We start from the raw sequence: 15,452 nt of genomic DNA, 5'->3' as shown, positions 1-15,452 counted from the left end.
GAAGAACAAAGAATTCACAGTTTTCTCAATTGGAATGATATAAACCAATGATGTCAAAAGACATCATTGAAAGGCTAGGGTAAAAAAAAAATCCTTAACCTAAAATTCTATATTCACCAAGTATCTTTCAAAAGTGAAAGCAAAATTAAGACTTTTTCATATAGGGGCGCCTGGGTGGCTCAGTTGGTTAAGCGACTGCCTTCGGCTCAGGTCATGATCCTGGAGTCCCAGGATCGGGTCCCGCATCGGGCTCCCTGCTCAGCAGGGAGTCTGATTCTCCCTCTGACTCTCCCCACTCTCATGTGCTCTCTCTCTCTCTCAAATAAATAAATAAAATCTTTAAAAAAAAAAAAAGTCTTTTTCATATAGAATTTGCTGTCAGCAAACCTTAATTATCAAAAATAGAGGCACCTGGGTGGTACCGTTGGTTGAGCATCCAACTCTTGGCTTCAGCTCAAGTCATGATCTCAGGATCGTGAGATCAAGCCCCACGTGGGGCTCCGTGCTTGGCCGGAGTCTGCTTGAGATTCTCTATCCCTCTCCCTCTGCCCCTCCCACTCATGCTCTCTTTCTGTCTAGAATAAATCAATCTTCAAAAAAATAAAGGAAGTTCTTCAAGCAAAATGAACATGGTATCAGACAGAAAGTGGGTATACATGAAGGAATGTAACACCATAATGTAGAGCTTATAACATATAGAAGTTAACATGACAGCAGTGGTATGTAAGATGATCAGGGGAATGGACATATGCTGTCTGTGAGGGTCTCACATTATATGACTAGTATGTTATTTGAAGACAGACTCATAAGTTATTAAAGATACATATGGTAATGCCTAGAGCAATAATTTTTTTAAGTGGAAGTCTAGCTAATACTAGTGAAGGTAAAATGGAATTTTTTACATAATCCAAGAGAAGTCACAAGAAAATGCAAAGAACAAATGAGACTAATAGAGAACAAAAGACAAGACGGTAGATCTAAACCTTACCATATTGATAATTAGAATAAGCGCAAATGGTCTAACATTAAAAAGCAGACATTGTTGGACTGGATAGAAAAAAAAAAAAAAACAGGACCCAACTGCATGATAATTATATGATGCACTTTAAATATAAATATATGCATAGGTTAAAATTAAAAGGATGGAAGAAGACAACTAGGCAAAAGCATGCAAATACTAATCATGACAAAGCTGGAGGGACTGTGTTATTGTAAAAACACTTCAAAACAAGGAATATTACCAGAGATAAAGAAGACCATTTCAAGTGGCCAACAGACACATGAAAAAATGCTCAACATCACTTGGCATCAGGGAAATACAAATCAAAACCACAGTGAGATACCACGTCACACTGGTCGGAATAGCTAAAATTAACAAGTCAGGAAATAACAGATGTTGGCGAGGATGTAGAGAAAGGGGAACCCTCTTACACTGTTGATGGAAATGCAAACTGCTGCAGCCACTCCGGAAAAAAGTTAAAAATATAGCTACCCTACAACCCAGCAATTGCACTACAGGGTATTTATCCAAAGGAAACAAACATAGTGATTCAAAGGGGGCACATGCCCACCAGTGTTCATAGCAGCAATGTCCACAATAGCCAAACTATGGAAGGAGCTCAGATGTCCATCGACAGATGAATGGATAAAGAAGATGTGGTGTATATATACACAATGGAATATTACTCAGCCATCAGAAAGAATGAAATCTTACCATTTGCAACGACGTGGATGGAACTAGAGGGTGTTATGCTGAGTGAAATAAGTCAGTCAGAGAAAGAGAAATACCATATGATTTCACTTTTATGTGGAATTTAAGAAACAAAAACAGATGAACATAGGGGAAGGGAAGGAAAAATAAAATAAGAGGAAAATAGGGAGGCAAACCATAAGAGATGCTGAACTCTAGGAAACAAACCGAGGGTTGCTGGAGGGGTGGTGGGTGTGGGGAAGGGATAATTGGGTGATGGGCATTAAGGAGGGCATGTGATGTGATGAGCACTGGGTGTTATATACAACTGATGGATCACTAAATTCTACTTCTGAAATTAATTTTTAAAAAATTTCATAATGATAAGTCATTTCATTAGGAAGACCCAAGGAAACCTACATGTGTATGCATGTAATTGTAAAATTTCAAAATTCCTGATGCAAAAACTGATAGGATGAAATGATAAATAGAAAAATAAACAATTATAATTGGAGGTTCCATCACTCCATTCTCAGTAATTGGTAGGGTATGCAGACAGAAACTGAAGTTATAAAACCTGAGCAACACTACCAACCCAACTTAACCTACTTGACGTTTGTAGAGCACTCAATCCAACCACAGCAGAGTACACATTCTCATTAAATGCATATGAAACAAGCAGTAAGATAGGTTGGGTTCTGGACTGCAAAACGAGAGAGAGAGAGAGAGAGAGAGAGAGAGAGAGAGAGAGAGAGAGTGTGTGTGTGTGTGTGTGTGTGTGTGTGTGTGTGTGTGTGTGTGTGTGTGTTTAGAGCACAAGCAAGCCGGTGGTGGGGAAGGGCAAAAGGAAAGGAAGAGAATTTTAAGCAGGCTCCACAGTCAGCACAGATCCTGATGCAGGGCTCGATCTCAGGACCCTGAGATCGTGCCCTAAGCCAAAAATCAAGAGTCAGACACTTAACCTACTGAGCTACCCAGGTGCCTCTAGTCTCAGTATATTTAAAAGGATTATTATCCTACAGAGTATGTTCTCTGATACAGCAGAATTAAATTAGTAATCAGTAATAGAAATAGCTGGGAGCAGAGGCTGCTGGGAAGATGGCAGAGTAGGACGTCCCTGGGCTGACCTCTTGCCGCGTGGCCGCCTAGAGAGCACCCACGTCGGCATAAATCACCCAAAAAGCAGCCCGAAAACTGGCAGAACAGACTCCGCAGCCCGGCATAGACAAGAGGCCACAGCGAAGCAGATCCACCCCCTCTGATCGCTTTTGGCAAGATCCCGTCAAAGCGGTGCCACAAGCCTGGCAGTGTGTGCGTGGCCCAGACAAGGTCAGCACCGCTCCAGAGTGAGTCCTGCCCCAGGGAGAGGGGAAGATAACCAGACACCCATCTGACTGTGACCCCAGCAGTGGGCTGAGGGCAGGCAGCTGGTCTGACTGCAGGCCCCACCCACCAACAAAAGCTTCTCCGGGGATGACACAGGGACAGTGCCTGCAGTTTGGTGCTACTGCATCTCTGGCAAACACCTGGTCTGACTCGACTCAAGCCCGAGGCAGCCCCGGAGCAGCCCACTAACACCACGGGCACCAGACTCTGCCCACAACAGGCAGGGAGCCATCGCAGACAACAGGACTGAAGGCAGACACATCCCAGCCACAATGGCAGGACAGCCCCTGGAGCAACACACATAGGAGACACCCCCTGAAGCGCCAGGTTCTGGGGAATAGACATTGCACTGCAGGACCTCTTCTTCATAGAGCCACTACTTTCAAGTGCAGGAGACGTAGCTGACTTTCCTAACACAGAAAAACAGGCAACGCAAGAGACAGAATGAGGAGACAGAGGAATGTGTCCCAAATCAAAGGACAAAATCAGAGCAGGAGACCTAAGCGAAACGGAGATAAGTAATATGTCTGATAGCGAATTTAAAGCAACGCTCATAAAGATTCTCGCTGGAATTGAGGAAGGACTACAGGACTTCCTTGAGACCCTCCACCAAGAGCTAGGAGACGTAAAAAAGAACCAGTTGGAGCTATTGGATTTACTCAATGGAAATAAAAATAGACCATCTGGAATAAATAGCAAGCAAGAGGAAGTAGAAGAAAGGACCAGCCACCTGGAGGACAGAGTCATGGAAAGCAATCAAGCTGAGCAGATGAGAGGGGGGATAAATATGCAAAATGAAAATAGACCCAGGGAACTGAGCAACGCTGTCAGGCCTAACAGTCGCATGATAGGCATCCCAGAAGGAGAAGAGCGAGGAAAGGGGGCAGAAGATTTGTCTGAAGAAATAATAGCTGAAAACTTACTGAATCTGGGGAAGGAAAGAGAAATCCAGATCCAGGAGGCACAGAGAGCCCCCAACAAAACCAACCCAAAGAGGTGCACCAAGACACAAAGTAAATAAGACGGCCAAAAGTAGTGAGAAAGAGAGAATTTTAAAAGCAGCAAGAGAAAGGAAAGCAGGTACATACAAAGGAAACCCCATACGGCTATCAGTGGGTTTTTCAGCAGAAACTCTGCAGGCCAGAAGAAAGTGGCATGATAGATTCCAACTGCTAAAAGGAAAAAATCTACAGCCAAGAATACTCTATCCAGCAAGGCTTTCATTTAGAATAGAGGGAGAGATCAAGTTTCCCAGAAAAAAAAAAATTAAAAGCAAAACCAGCCACGTCCCTGTCACACACGATGCCATCGGCCTGTGGGTCCAAAATTCACAGTCCAGCCGCCCTCCTGCCCGAGTCAGCGTGCACGGCCTTCCACCTGCTAAATGCCAAGTTAACACGCCTTCACCTCAGATTGCCAAGGGCTCAAATTGACACTGTTCCCCTCAAATTTCAGCCCTTGTACCCAAGTTTGTGCACAAAAGTGGGAATTATTATAACAGCAGAATGAAGCAACCCAAACATCTATTTCTGTGGAATACAGAATGTATAAAAGGAGTGTGCTAGGCTGAGAACATCTCCAAAAAGCACATGAACAATACATACAGCATGATTCTGGTTAGTTAAAAAAAAAACAAAAACCTGGGAGGAATAAAACAAGATGAAACCAGAGAGGGAGACAAACCATAAGAGACTTCTTAAGCATAGGAGAGAAACAGGCTTGCTGGAGGGGCGGTGTGGGGGGGATGGGGTGACTGGGTGGTGGGCATGAAGGAGGGCACGTGATGGAATGAGCACGGGTGTTGTATGCACTGATGAATCACTGAACTCTAAAACTAGTAATACACTATATTGTTAATTCAACTTAAAATTTAAAAAAAGGAAACCTCCCCAAAAAAAGAAATAGCTGGAAAATCCCCAGGTATTTGGAGGCTAAACACATTTCTAAATAACCCATGAGCCAAAGCAATCAACAGGGAAACTTAAAAATATTTTTAACTGAATAAAAATGGAAACACAGCAACATTTGAAGGATGTAGATAAAGCCGTGCTTAGAGGGAAATGACTAGCATTATATGTTTATAGTAGAAAAAAACAAATCTAAAATTAACAATCAAAGCTTCTATCTTAAGATGCTAGGAAAAAAGAGCAAATTAAACCCAAAGCAAGTAGATGACACTTTGCCGTAGAAGATGTGGGGACGGCAAATAGGCACAAGAAAACATCATCCTCATCATTGTCGCTCACTGGGGAAATGAAGGCCATAATGAGACCCCACATAGCTATCAGGAACGGCTAGAAATGAAAAGAACTGAAAATACACAGTGTTGGCAGGATGTGGAGCAATTCTCATGCTTTGGTGGTAGGAATGTAAAGTGGTACAACCACTTCTGAAGTGGCTCAGCCGTTCCTCAAAACATTAACTATACCCTTACCATAGGACACTGTCATTCCCGTCTTAGGTATTTACCCAAGAGAATTGAAAACCTGTATCTACACAGACTTCTACACCACTGTTTATGGCAACTTTATTCATAACGGCCCCAAACTGGAAAAAGTACAAAATGTCCATCAGCCGACAAATGGATAAATTGGTTGTGGCATATCTGTAACCGCTAAATATTACTCAGCAATAAACATCAGCACAATATGGGGCGCCTGGCTGGCTCAGTCGGGGGAACATGTGGCTCCTGACCTCGGGGTCATGAGTTCCAGCCCCACAATGGGCATGGAGCTTACTTTAGAAAAATGAACAGGGGCGCCTGGGTGGCTCAAGTCAGTTAAGCGTCTGCCTTCGGCTCAGGTCATGATCCCGGGGTCCTGGGATCGAGTCCTGCATTGGGCTCCCTGCTCAGCAAGGAGCCTGCTTCTCCCTCTCCCTCTGCCTGCTGCTCCCCTGCTTGTACTCTGTCAAAGAAATAAATAAAATCTTTTAAAAATAATAGATAAAAAAGAATGAACAAAATGTTTTTATATGCAATATGGATGCATCTCAGAAACATTATGCTGGGCCAAAGAATTCTATATACTGTATGATTTGATTTACATGAAATTCTAGAAAAGTCGGATCTAGTCTTTAGTGACAGTAGACCTGTGGTTTCACGGGGCCAGGGGTGAGAGAGATCCACCGGGGAGGGACACTGAAGGACTTGTGGGCTGATGGTAACATTCTGTGTCTTGATTTTGGTGATGGTTTCACAGGGGTACATTTGTCAAAACTCAGAATCGCACATTTAGAATGGGTACGTTTTTACTGTATATAAATTATATCTAGATAGTTCATTTAAAAATCCAAATTTTAAAAACCACTTTTATATTATAATATGTACATGGTGACTCTTTGTGTCTACGTGAGCATATACATGCAGCAGAGGATCTGGAAGGTCTAACACCAGAAAATTGAGTTGAAACCAGAGGCTGCAGTTGTCACCTAGCAGTCGAATGAGCAACCCTAAAATGATGGGGACCTGGCTACTCCTGCTTTGAATATTCAAAGCCCTGAAGAAATCGTTCCTCGTTTGTAGACAGATGAGGGTAAAGGCAGAGAGTGCTTACAAGGTGCTGGCTCTGAGGACACACAGGAGATAAACAGGAACTGGTTTGGGACCAAAGTCCTGTGTTGCCTCCTCTTATCATCCTCAAGTCGCATTCCTGTCTTTCCCTATTTTAAGGGCCAGCTGACTTACCACCTTGAGAGAAGCAGTGTTATAGGGGCTTCTGCTGTTGGAATGTTTGTGTGTCATTCACTGGAGGTTATCTGTGTCCGCTCTCCTGTGGTGATGAACCTGACAGTTACGATCTCACAGACCTAGCTCTAGTGAAGTAAACCAGTTAGAAAGCCTGTTACAGACTCGCTTAAAGTTAAAACCGGAAGGTCATTACAACTCAAACAGGTTTTTTACCACCGGTAAATAAATTGACTAATGAATTAACTTTGAAACACAATGCAGAATCTTGATTATCTTTGTGAGTCAGAAGAAAAATACAAATAAAAGAAATTTTGTTTGGGGAGATTCAGAATTATATTAAACAGTTCTGTCATTGCACACATAGTAGATCAAGATGGTTTTGACGCTTATTAGATGCATTCAGACTTGTAAAGTTTTTAGCTCCTTGGCCCTACTGCTTTCCAACAGGAGGCCCCGTTTCTTACCACCCCCCCAGGTAGCCTCTCCCCAGTTGTTTTCAGACCATTCTTACACCTACTTCAACCCTCTTCCTCCGCCTTAGCCCACATTTTCTCTTTTTCCCTTTCCTTTCTTCCCCTCACCATCTCTCTCCCATTCTCCCGTTTGGCCCTCCTCCCTCCCCTCTCCCTTACCACAGTCCACAATTTAAGGTTGACCCTCAACAACATGGGGGTTAGGGAGACCAACCCCACATGCAGTTGAAAATCTGCATATAACTATCAATTCCCCCAAAACTTAACTACTAACAGCCAACTGTTGACCAGAAACCTTACCAATAACCTAAACAGTCCATTAACATCTATTTTGTATGTTATACATATTATATACTGTTTTCTTACAATAAAGTAAGCTAGAGAAAAAATGTTCTTAAAATCATGAGGAAGAAAAAAGAGATTTACAGTACTGTACCGCATTTAGTGAAAAACATCCATGTATAAGTGGACCCACACAGTTCAAGCTAGTGTTGTTCAAGGTCAGCTGGATATCTGATTGCCTGGAGGCTAACACACCCTCAGCAGCAGAGCTTCCTTTAACCCCCAGACTGCCTGATATTTAGTTTGAATTCCCAAGACTTGCGTGTGTCACATATTTATACTGGATTGTAAATGGCTCTGTGTTTGCAAGCATCCTGTTGACCTAAGAGAGCATAAGGCACCTCTAAGAATGCTGAGCAAGGATCCCTCTCCCGTGTATAATTTTCCCTAGTTCCAGGTGACGTAATGACTTAAGTGTTTATCTTAAGAGGGCAAATTTTGTCACATTGAAAGGAAATTATATTTGGTACCTTTGGGTCCTGAACTTTTTTTTTTAAGATTTTATTTATTTTGACAGAGCAAGCACACAAGCAGAGGGAGGGGTAGAGAGGGAGGGACAAGCGTTCATTGCTCCCGGCTGAGCAAGGAAGGAGCCTGATAATGGTACTTGATCCCAGGACCCTGGGATCATGACCTGAGCTGAAGGCAGACGCTTTACCGACTGAGCCACCCAGGTGTCCTAGGTCTTGAACTTTTATCAAAAGTGTATCATCTTATTTTACAGTTTTATAATTTTAGTTCATATTTAATTACCACCTAAGATGTAAACTAGTTTTGCTTAAAGGCTATGGAATTGATTATTGCAGTTAAATTTTACTTCTCAAACCTTGTGTTCACAGAAAGTTCAGCATCCTCCATCAAGTCACCTACAAACACTGCTTTGATCTCAAAAGAGACAACCCCAGTGGCACAGAATGCAGCCCAGGTATGGATCAGAAATGCTCTGTCAAAGGATATGCATTCTCAATTAAGTGGAAGTACCCATTTTACTTACACAGAAACATTTGGGTCACATTTCAGCTTGTACTTTTTAAAAATGTGGTATTATGTATCTACTTATTTATGGAATCAAAATAATTTGACTTTTCCAGAAACTCTGGAGGTTAAATATGTATATTTTTTTACCCAACAAAAGATTTTTAAGAGTAGTAGCCATTGTTGATGAAGGTGGAGGGAAATGGGTATTCTTGTATGCTCACACTTTTCATGAAAATCAGCAAAATGTTTGGGGACACAATTTGGAAATGAGATGGAATATCCAGAGTGTCTGGGACCTAATCCATTCTGGATTAGTGATATTCCAGAGTGTAGAAATCTTAATGCCAAAAGAAGCTTATGCTTAAAAAGACTGGATCCAGCCCCACATATTCCTGAAACATCCTTTTGTTCTTAAAATTTTGATAAATGGATCAAAGGACCGGAAGTTTATTTAGAACTGCAGTTGAGCACTTTAATCAAACCTGCCAGTCCAGCTTGCTAAACTTTATAAATGTCTTTCTAGGTTCTTGAGTCCTTTGAACACTTGCCACCTCTCCCAGAGCCACCACCACTACTACCTGAACTGGTAGACAAAATCCGAGACACACTTCCTCCCCAGAAGCCTGAGCTCAAAGTGAAACGGGTGCTGAGACCCAGGGGCATTGCCCTGACTTGGAACATCACCAAAATCAATCCCAAGTGCGCTCCCGTGGAAAGCTATCACCTCTTCCTCTGCCATGAGAACCCGAACAATAAGTTGATTTGGAAGAAAATTGGAGAAATTAAAGCTTTGCCACTCCCAATGGCCTGTACTTTATCTCAATTTTTAGCTTCCAACAAATACTATTTTACTGTCCGATCAAAAGACATTTTTGGGCGATATGGACCATTTTGTGACATAAAATCTATCCCTGGGTTTTCTGAAAATCTTACCTAAAAGTCTTGAGTAATTATATATTGTACAGCACTGTTTTCATATTTGAGTTGTTGGTTTACAATGTTCTCTAACACTGTTTGCCATCTTCAAGGGCCAGTTGAGATTGTGAACCCTTTGTACAGGGACAATTCTCTTCCCTATGTTGTCAGAGGCCTCTCATTTCCATGAATTTCTGATTTGCGTTCAGTAAGTACTTCCAGCGGCTATGTTCTACAGCCTACGCTCTGGCGGACCCGGGTCGCGGAGCAGTGCTGTGCACAGTACCGCTGCTGACTGGGGGTCTGCTGCGCACTTCCATCCAAAGCCCTAGTGTGGAAGCCGCCGCCCTTCCCTCTGCCAGCAATCCGCAGTTGGTGGTCGGTGCAGGTCAGTGAAAAATCCACTCTTTAGGAGGCAGGCTCATCCCAGGGGTGCATCTCACCAAGATCTTATGTAAATAAGTGTCTTATTCCGTTCCAAATCTAAGGGCTATTAATTTGCCCTCTCCCTTATTTTTCTTTTTTGGTTATAGTCACTTGGGGAAAGAGTCTGGAGGTTTTCCCTAAATCTGTTTGTATATTTAGATATATATAATAAAATTAAACATTGTGTGCTATGTACACAAAGCGTAGAGAATCTCTTATAAAAGCATTATCCAACCCACTGTTTCTGCTCCAGAAAATGGAGTTGTCTGCCTTAGGCTTTGGCTTTTATTGGTTGATTCTTTGGTGCTACTCTGTTCATCGCCCGGCTGCCGTGGTTCCTCGGAGGAGCCTTGAAGGACCCCGAGAGGGGAGTGCCGGGCACACCCCTGTCTGAGGGGCACTGAGGTGAAGCTGGGGCTCGCACAGGTCGCCCAAGAAGCTCAACGAGCGGGCGCGCTGGAGAAGCGTGAGTCGGCCCAGTGCGATGCTGAGAAAACAAACGTAACCGTTAGTGTGAAGAACAGTCTGCCCGCCAGGGGCGTTCTTTCCTGGTACGTGGTGTATGTTCAGTCCTAGAGGCTCTGAGATTTCAAAAATTGAACAAGGAGGGGTTTTCTTTGGCATTTTACGAATGTCTTCACATCTTTGGTCATAAATAAAGCTATTATTTTTCAGTCTCCTGTGTCTTTATCTTCTAAAACACTACCACTGGAGGGGCGCCTGGGTGGCTCAGTCGTTTTAGGCGTCTGCCTTCGGCTCGGGTCATGACCCCAGGGTCCTGGGATCGAGCCCTGCATCGGGCTCCCTGCTCGGCGGGAAGCCTGCTTCTCCCTCTCCCACTCCCCCTGCTTGTGTTCCCTCTCTCGCTGTGTCTCTCTCTGTCAAATAAATGAATAAAATCTTTTAAAATAAATAAATAAATAAATAAAACATTACCACTGGAAAAGCCAGATCTGAACTGAATTTGAGATGAGCTGCCCTCTGTGAGGCCCGGTTTCAGGCTCAGAGCAATGGTGAGCATCCTGTGGCACAGGACAGGGGCTTCATTTAGAGGACCATTACACCGTTGCAGGGAGGATGCAGACTAGACATTCATGTACGAGCCAAGCGAAGCCCAAAGACTTGACACCATAAACAAGATTTAGGTGTGCATCACCAAAGTGAAACTTCATCCCCAACCAGCACATCTTCTGGAATGTTGGTGGCTGCACAGGGCTTGAAAGCAAGAGCTTTCAAAATAATAGGATGAGTGAGGAAGACTGATAGTAAGCATCTTAGGGCTGGTGTCTCAAGAAGCATTAATGTTTCTTGCCTTTTGGAAAGTGCAAGAATCTCAACTTATCCATGGCACCACAAGAGAGACAGCCTAAGGACAAGAAAGATCTAGTACACAGCACAGACGGAAATGGATGCCCTGATTTTAGGCAGAAAGGCTGAAAGCAAAGAGGTCTTCCTGTGCCCACTGTTTCTCGGTGGCCTTTGGCTCAACACCATCCTTATGCCCGAGGAGCATATTTGGGTTTCCTTCATGGATAGAAGTATCAGGTAGTTGCATCTCTCCCCCGACAGAAATCTCATACGAGGCCAAAAGATAGGAACTGATGGAATTGGATTTTAGGGCTGCATTATCAGACTTTTTTTTTTTAATTCAATTTTACTCCACCCTCTGGATTTGTGGTAATGGGTAATATGTAAAAGTGTCAATCTCTGAATTTCTGTCACTTCAGCCTCTAAAGATTGCAGGAAGTTGATTCAATAAGGCTGATCTCAAGGGACACAGCTGTAGATGCCGTTACCAATCACTGGGGCAGGGACCCATGTCGAAGTTCTTTTCCTTCGATGGAGGGAAATAACATCTGATCTGTGAAGATAATATTTCTCTACTCAAGACTTACAGTTAAGACTATTTCCAACCCAATTCTATTCCCCTGGATTTGGGGGGAGTCTAGTGTGTACAGTTGGACAGGTTGAATGGAATGGATTTAGCCAAGATAACACAAGAGGCAGAGGATACTTGATTTTTGCAATATAATAGAGTTTTAACTCTTTGGATGCAAGGGAATACTCAGCTTGGGGGGAAGGAGTACCTAATGGTAGGAGCGGTCTGTGCGACTGGTGTCCAGAGTGCCTTGAAGAAAGTGTACATATACAGCACAGGGGGTGGAAGCCACACATGGGGGTAATTACTTGGGGTCATGAGTATTTTCTGGCCTGTCTGCAAATGAACCTGATCATCACAGCTTGAGGTCAGCTCCCATTGGGCAAACTATGCTTCTCTCTCCATGAAAAAGAAATCGTCCCATAGCTAGGGACACCCATCTCTTGCTCACCCATCTCTTGCTCACAGATAGGGACCCACAAGTGGCAAGCAGAGATATTTGGGTAATTCAGCAGTAGGATATGGGACCTTGTTTCAGCCAAATGGGCTCTGTATAAAACCAGTTTGGTAAATTTATGGGCAGGGCTTATTCCTCTGAGCAAAATAGAGGCCAGGCGTGCGTAGGCTGGGTTATAGCCCAAGACAGAGGAGAAATTCTTAGCAGTTGTGCCAAGAGGTTTATGACATGGGAAAGGTTTGGGACATGAAGCTCAGCCAACCCAAAATTGTTTTCACCAATTCATTAAATTTTCCCAGTGGAATATTCATGTATTCATTCATCAAGGAGTTATTGAACATCCGCCATATGCCAGACACCAGGCCAGGGGCTAACATGGAGAACAAGAGTAGATACCAGGGTGCCTGCCTGGCTCAGTCAGCGGGCGTCTGCCTTCCCCTCAGGTCATGGTCTCAGGGTCCTGGGATTGAGCCCCACATCGGACTCCCTGCTCAGCAGTGAGTCTGCTTCTCCCTCTCTCTTTCTGCCCCTCCTCTCAGCTCGTGCTCCCTCTCTCGCTCGCTCGCTCACCTGCTTTCACTCTCAAATAAATAATAAACAAAATCTTAAAAAAAAAAAAAAAGTAGATACTGTCCCTGCCTTTTTGGAACTGACCTAAGGACATTAACAAGTAAAAAGTAAACACACAGGATTTTCAGAGAGCGACACAATGATCCACGAGGAAACTGAGCAGGGAGATATGGTGGAGCATGATGGTGAGGCTACGTGAGACAGGCTTCTCATGGAGAGCTTCTTGGAGGGGGAGGCACTTAGGCTTGAAGGATGAGAAGGAGCAAGACATAAGGATGTCAGCTGGAAGGGTTAGTGCCAGGTCAAGGGGTTTAACCCACACTCAAGAAAGTCCTCTAAAGGAATAGGATTTGGGTCTAAGGGGATCCCATGGGCCAATGAAATGCAGTGCATGATTCTTAGTGGATCCTGGATTTAGAAAAACAGCTCTAGAGGACATCATTTGGACAACTGGCAAAGTCCCAACTATAGACTATATAGGTAATAGGTTTGTGTTCATGTTAAAGATGCACATCTAACTCCATGCCTTGATGTCTGCAACTAACAAATGGTTTAAAATATTTACACACACACAGAAAGTTCAAAGCAAATATGACCGCAAGGTTAACAGTTGGTGAATCTAAATGGAAAGTGTATGGCTGTCATGTTATTCTTGCAACATTTCTGTAGGTTGAAACTTTTCAAAATAAAAAGTTGGGGGACAAAACGATGGATCGCTGAACTCTTCCAGTCCATGGAGGGTCTGGAAATCCTGATTTAGCTGAGATCTGCAAAACAGGTAGAGCTCACCAGGTTAAGAGCACAGAGAAGAACATTTGCAAGAGGCAGGTCATTCAGGGTAGTTCAGGGAGGCCTACAGAGGTTGGCAGGGGCTAGAGCATGGACAGCCAAGTGTCGAGGACCTCCCATGCTACCTGGTCTCCTGCAGCACGGCCTTGCCTCCCCGCCATCCAGAAAGACAGTCTGTCTCTCCATCTCCTTGACTCTGGGCAGGTCTAGGACTGCTTTGACCAATGGAACACAGCAGAAGCGATACTAGGGCACCTCTCGGAGCTGGCCTGGCAGCTTCTACTTCCTGCTTCTTGGAAGCCAGCCACTGTCTAAAAAGCGCAACGACCCCAAGATCACCTTGCTGCAAGAAGCCCATTCAGGAGACCTTTGAGGACAAGATGCCACATGGTGGCGGGGGGAGGCCCGTGAGTGAGGAAGCCATCCTTGAAGCAGATCCTGGGTTTCAAACGCCCCAGCTGAAGTCATGGGAATCAGACAAATAGTTCAGCTGAGCCCCACTCAAATTCCTGACCCACAGTACAGCAAAACAAAAGCTATCTAAGCCTCTAAATTTGGGGCTTGTTTATGAGGCAGCAGCAGGACCTGGGACGCTGTTAGAGACTGGTAGTCCATGTTAGGAAGTTGGGTCGTTATTGTATATAATGCTGCTATAAACATAGGGGTGCATGTATCCCTTTGAATTAGTGTTTGTATTTTGGGGGTAAATACCCAGTAGTGCGACTACTGGATCCTAGGTAGTTCTATTTTTAACTTTTTGAGGAACCCCCATACTATCTCAGCATTATTTACAATAGCCGAACTATGGAAACAGCCCAAGTGTTCCATCGACTGATGAATGGATAAAGAAGAGGTGGTACAGATATATAGTGGAATATTATTCAGCCATAAAAAGGAATGAAATCTTGCCATTTGCAATGACATGGAGGGAGGTAGAGAGTGGAATGCTAAGTGAAATAAATCATCCTGAGAAAGACAAATACCAAATGATTTCACTCATGTGCAATTTAAGAAACAAGTGAGCAAAGGGAAATAAAAAAGAGACACAAATCAAGAAACAGACTCTTCACTATAGAGAACAAACTGATGGTTACTGGAGGGGAGGGGGTGGTGGGATGGGTGATGGGGTGAAGGAGGGCACTTGTGACGAGCACTGTGTCATGTACGGAACTGTTGAATCACTATATTGTACACCTGAAACTAATATGACATTGTATGTTAACTGTACCAGAATTAAAATAAAAACTTAAAAAAGGAAAGCTGGGTCATTATCTTGGGAGTCATGGGACGCCAATGAAGATTTCAATCAAGATGGCAATAGGATCAGACAAGGTTGAGGAGATCTCTCTGTTTGCCGTGTAGAAACTAAACTGGAGAATGGGTGAGGGTGGTGGGTAGACCAGGGAACCAGGGTGACTAATTACAAGTCTATTGCAATGGTCAGAACACGAGGACAGCCGCTGGGCTGGGGTCGTGGAAGTGATGTCCAGGGGCAGGAGAATCAAGAACGCTTTCCAGGGAACCTTCGATGCATATGCCAGGCAGACCTCCAGATCCAGTTACTCTGCCCTGAGGCCAGTAAGGAGGGCAGAATAAATGTGCACACAGTCCTTCCTCCAGGAAGAATAACTTGGCAGAGGAAACTGTCGAATGACCGTGAAAGAAATCACTGGAATCGTTCTCTTCTTTGGGGAGTATCTGATTTAAAAAAGAGAACTTTTACCGGACCAAACCAAATTGTTTTGGTTCATAATTGAGATTTTAGTTGAATATAGAGATGCATCTATCCCAGGTCAAGAGCCAAATGTCCAGGGCATTGGCAGGTTTGCATTTCACCTCTTACATTCAAGGTCACAAAT

At 43.8% G+C, this 15,452-nt stretch overlaps 1 protein-coding gene across 1 annotated transcript in view; it reads left to right on the top strand.

The window, feature by feature from the left end:
• ATF7IP2 (activating transcription factor 7 interacting protein 2) overlaps nt 1-9,935 on the top strand; it is a 58,412-nt gene extending 48,477 nt beyond the window's left edge. The window contains exons 11-12 of the mRNA XM_073899526.1: nt 8,419-8,504; nt 9,081-9,935. Of these exons, the coding sequence (XP_073755627.1) occupies nt 8,419-8,504; nt 9,081-9,494 (500 nt within the window). The 3' untranslated portion in view covers nt 9,495-9,935. The remainder of the gene's footprint in view (nt 1-8,418; nt 8,505-9,080) is intronic.
• Nucleotides 9,936-15,452: the final 5,517 nt, after the last annotated feature.

This window comes from Callorhinus ursinus, unplaced genomic scaffold (genome assembly GCF_003265705.2).
Source record: "Callorhinus ursinus isolate GAN/ISIS: 27379988/994484 unplaced genomic scaffold, GSC_fseal_2.0 scaffold13, whole genome shotgun sequence".
NCBI lineage: Eukaryota > Metazoa > Chordata > Mammalia > Carnivora > Otariidae > Callorhinus > Callorhinus ursinus.
Note: the sequence above shows the minus strand (reverse complement) of the source record. Positions and strands in the feature narration are given on the sequence as shown.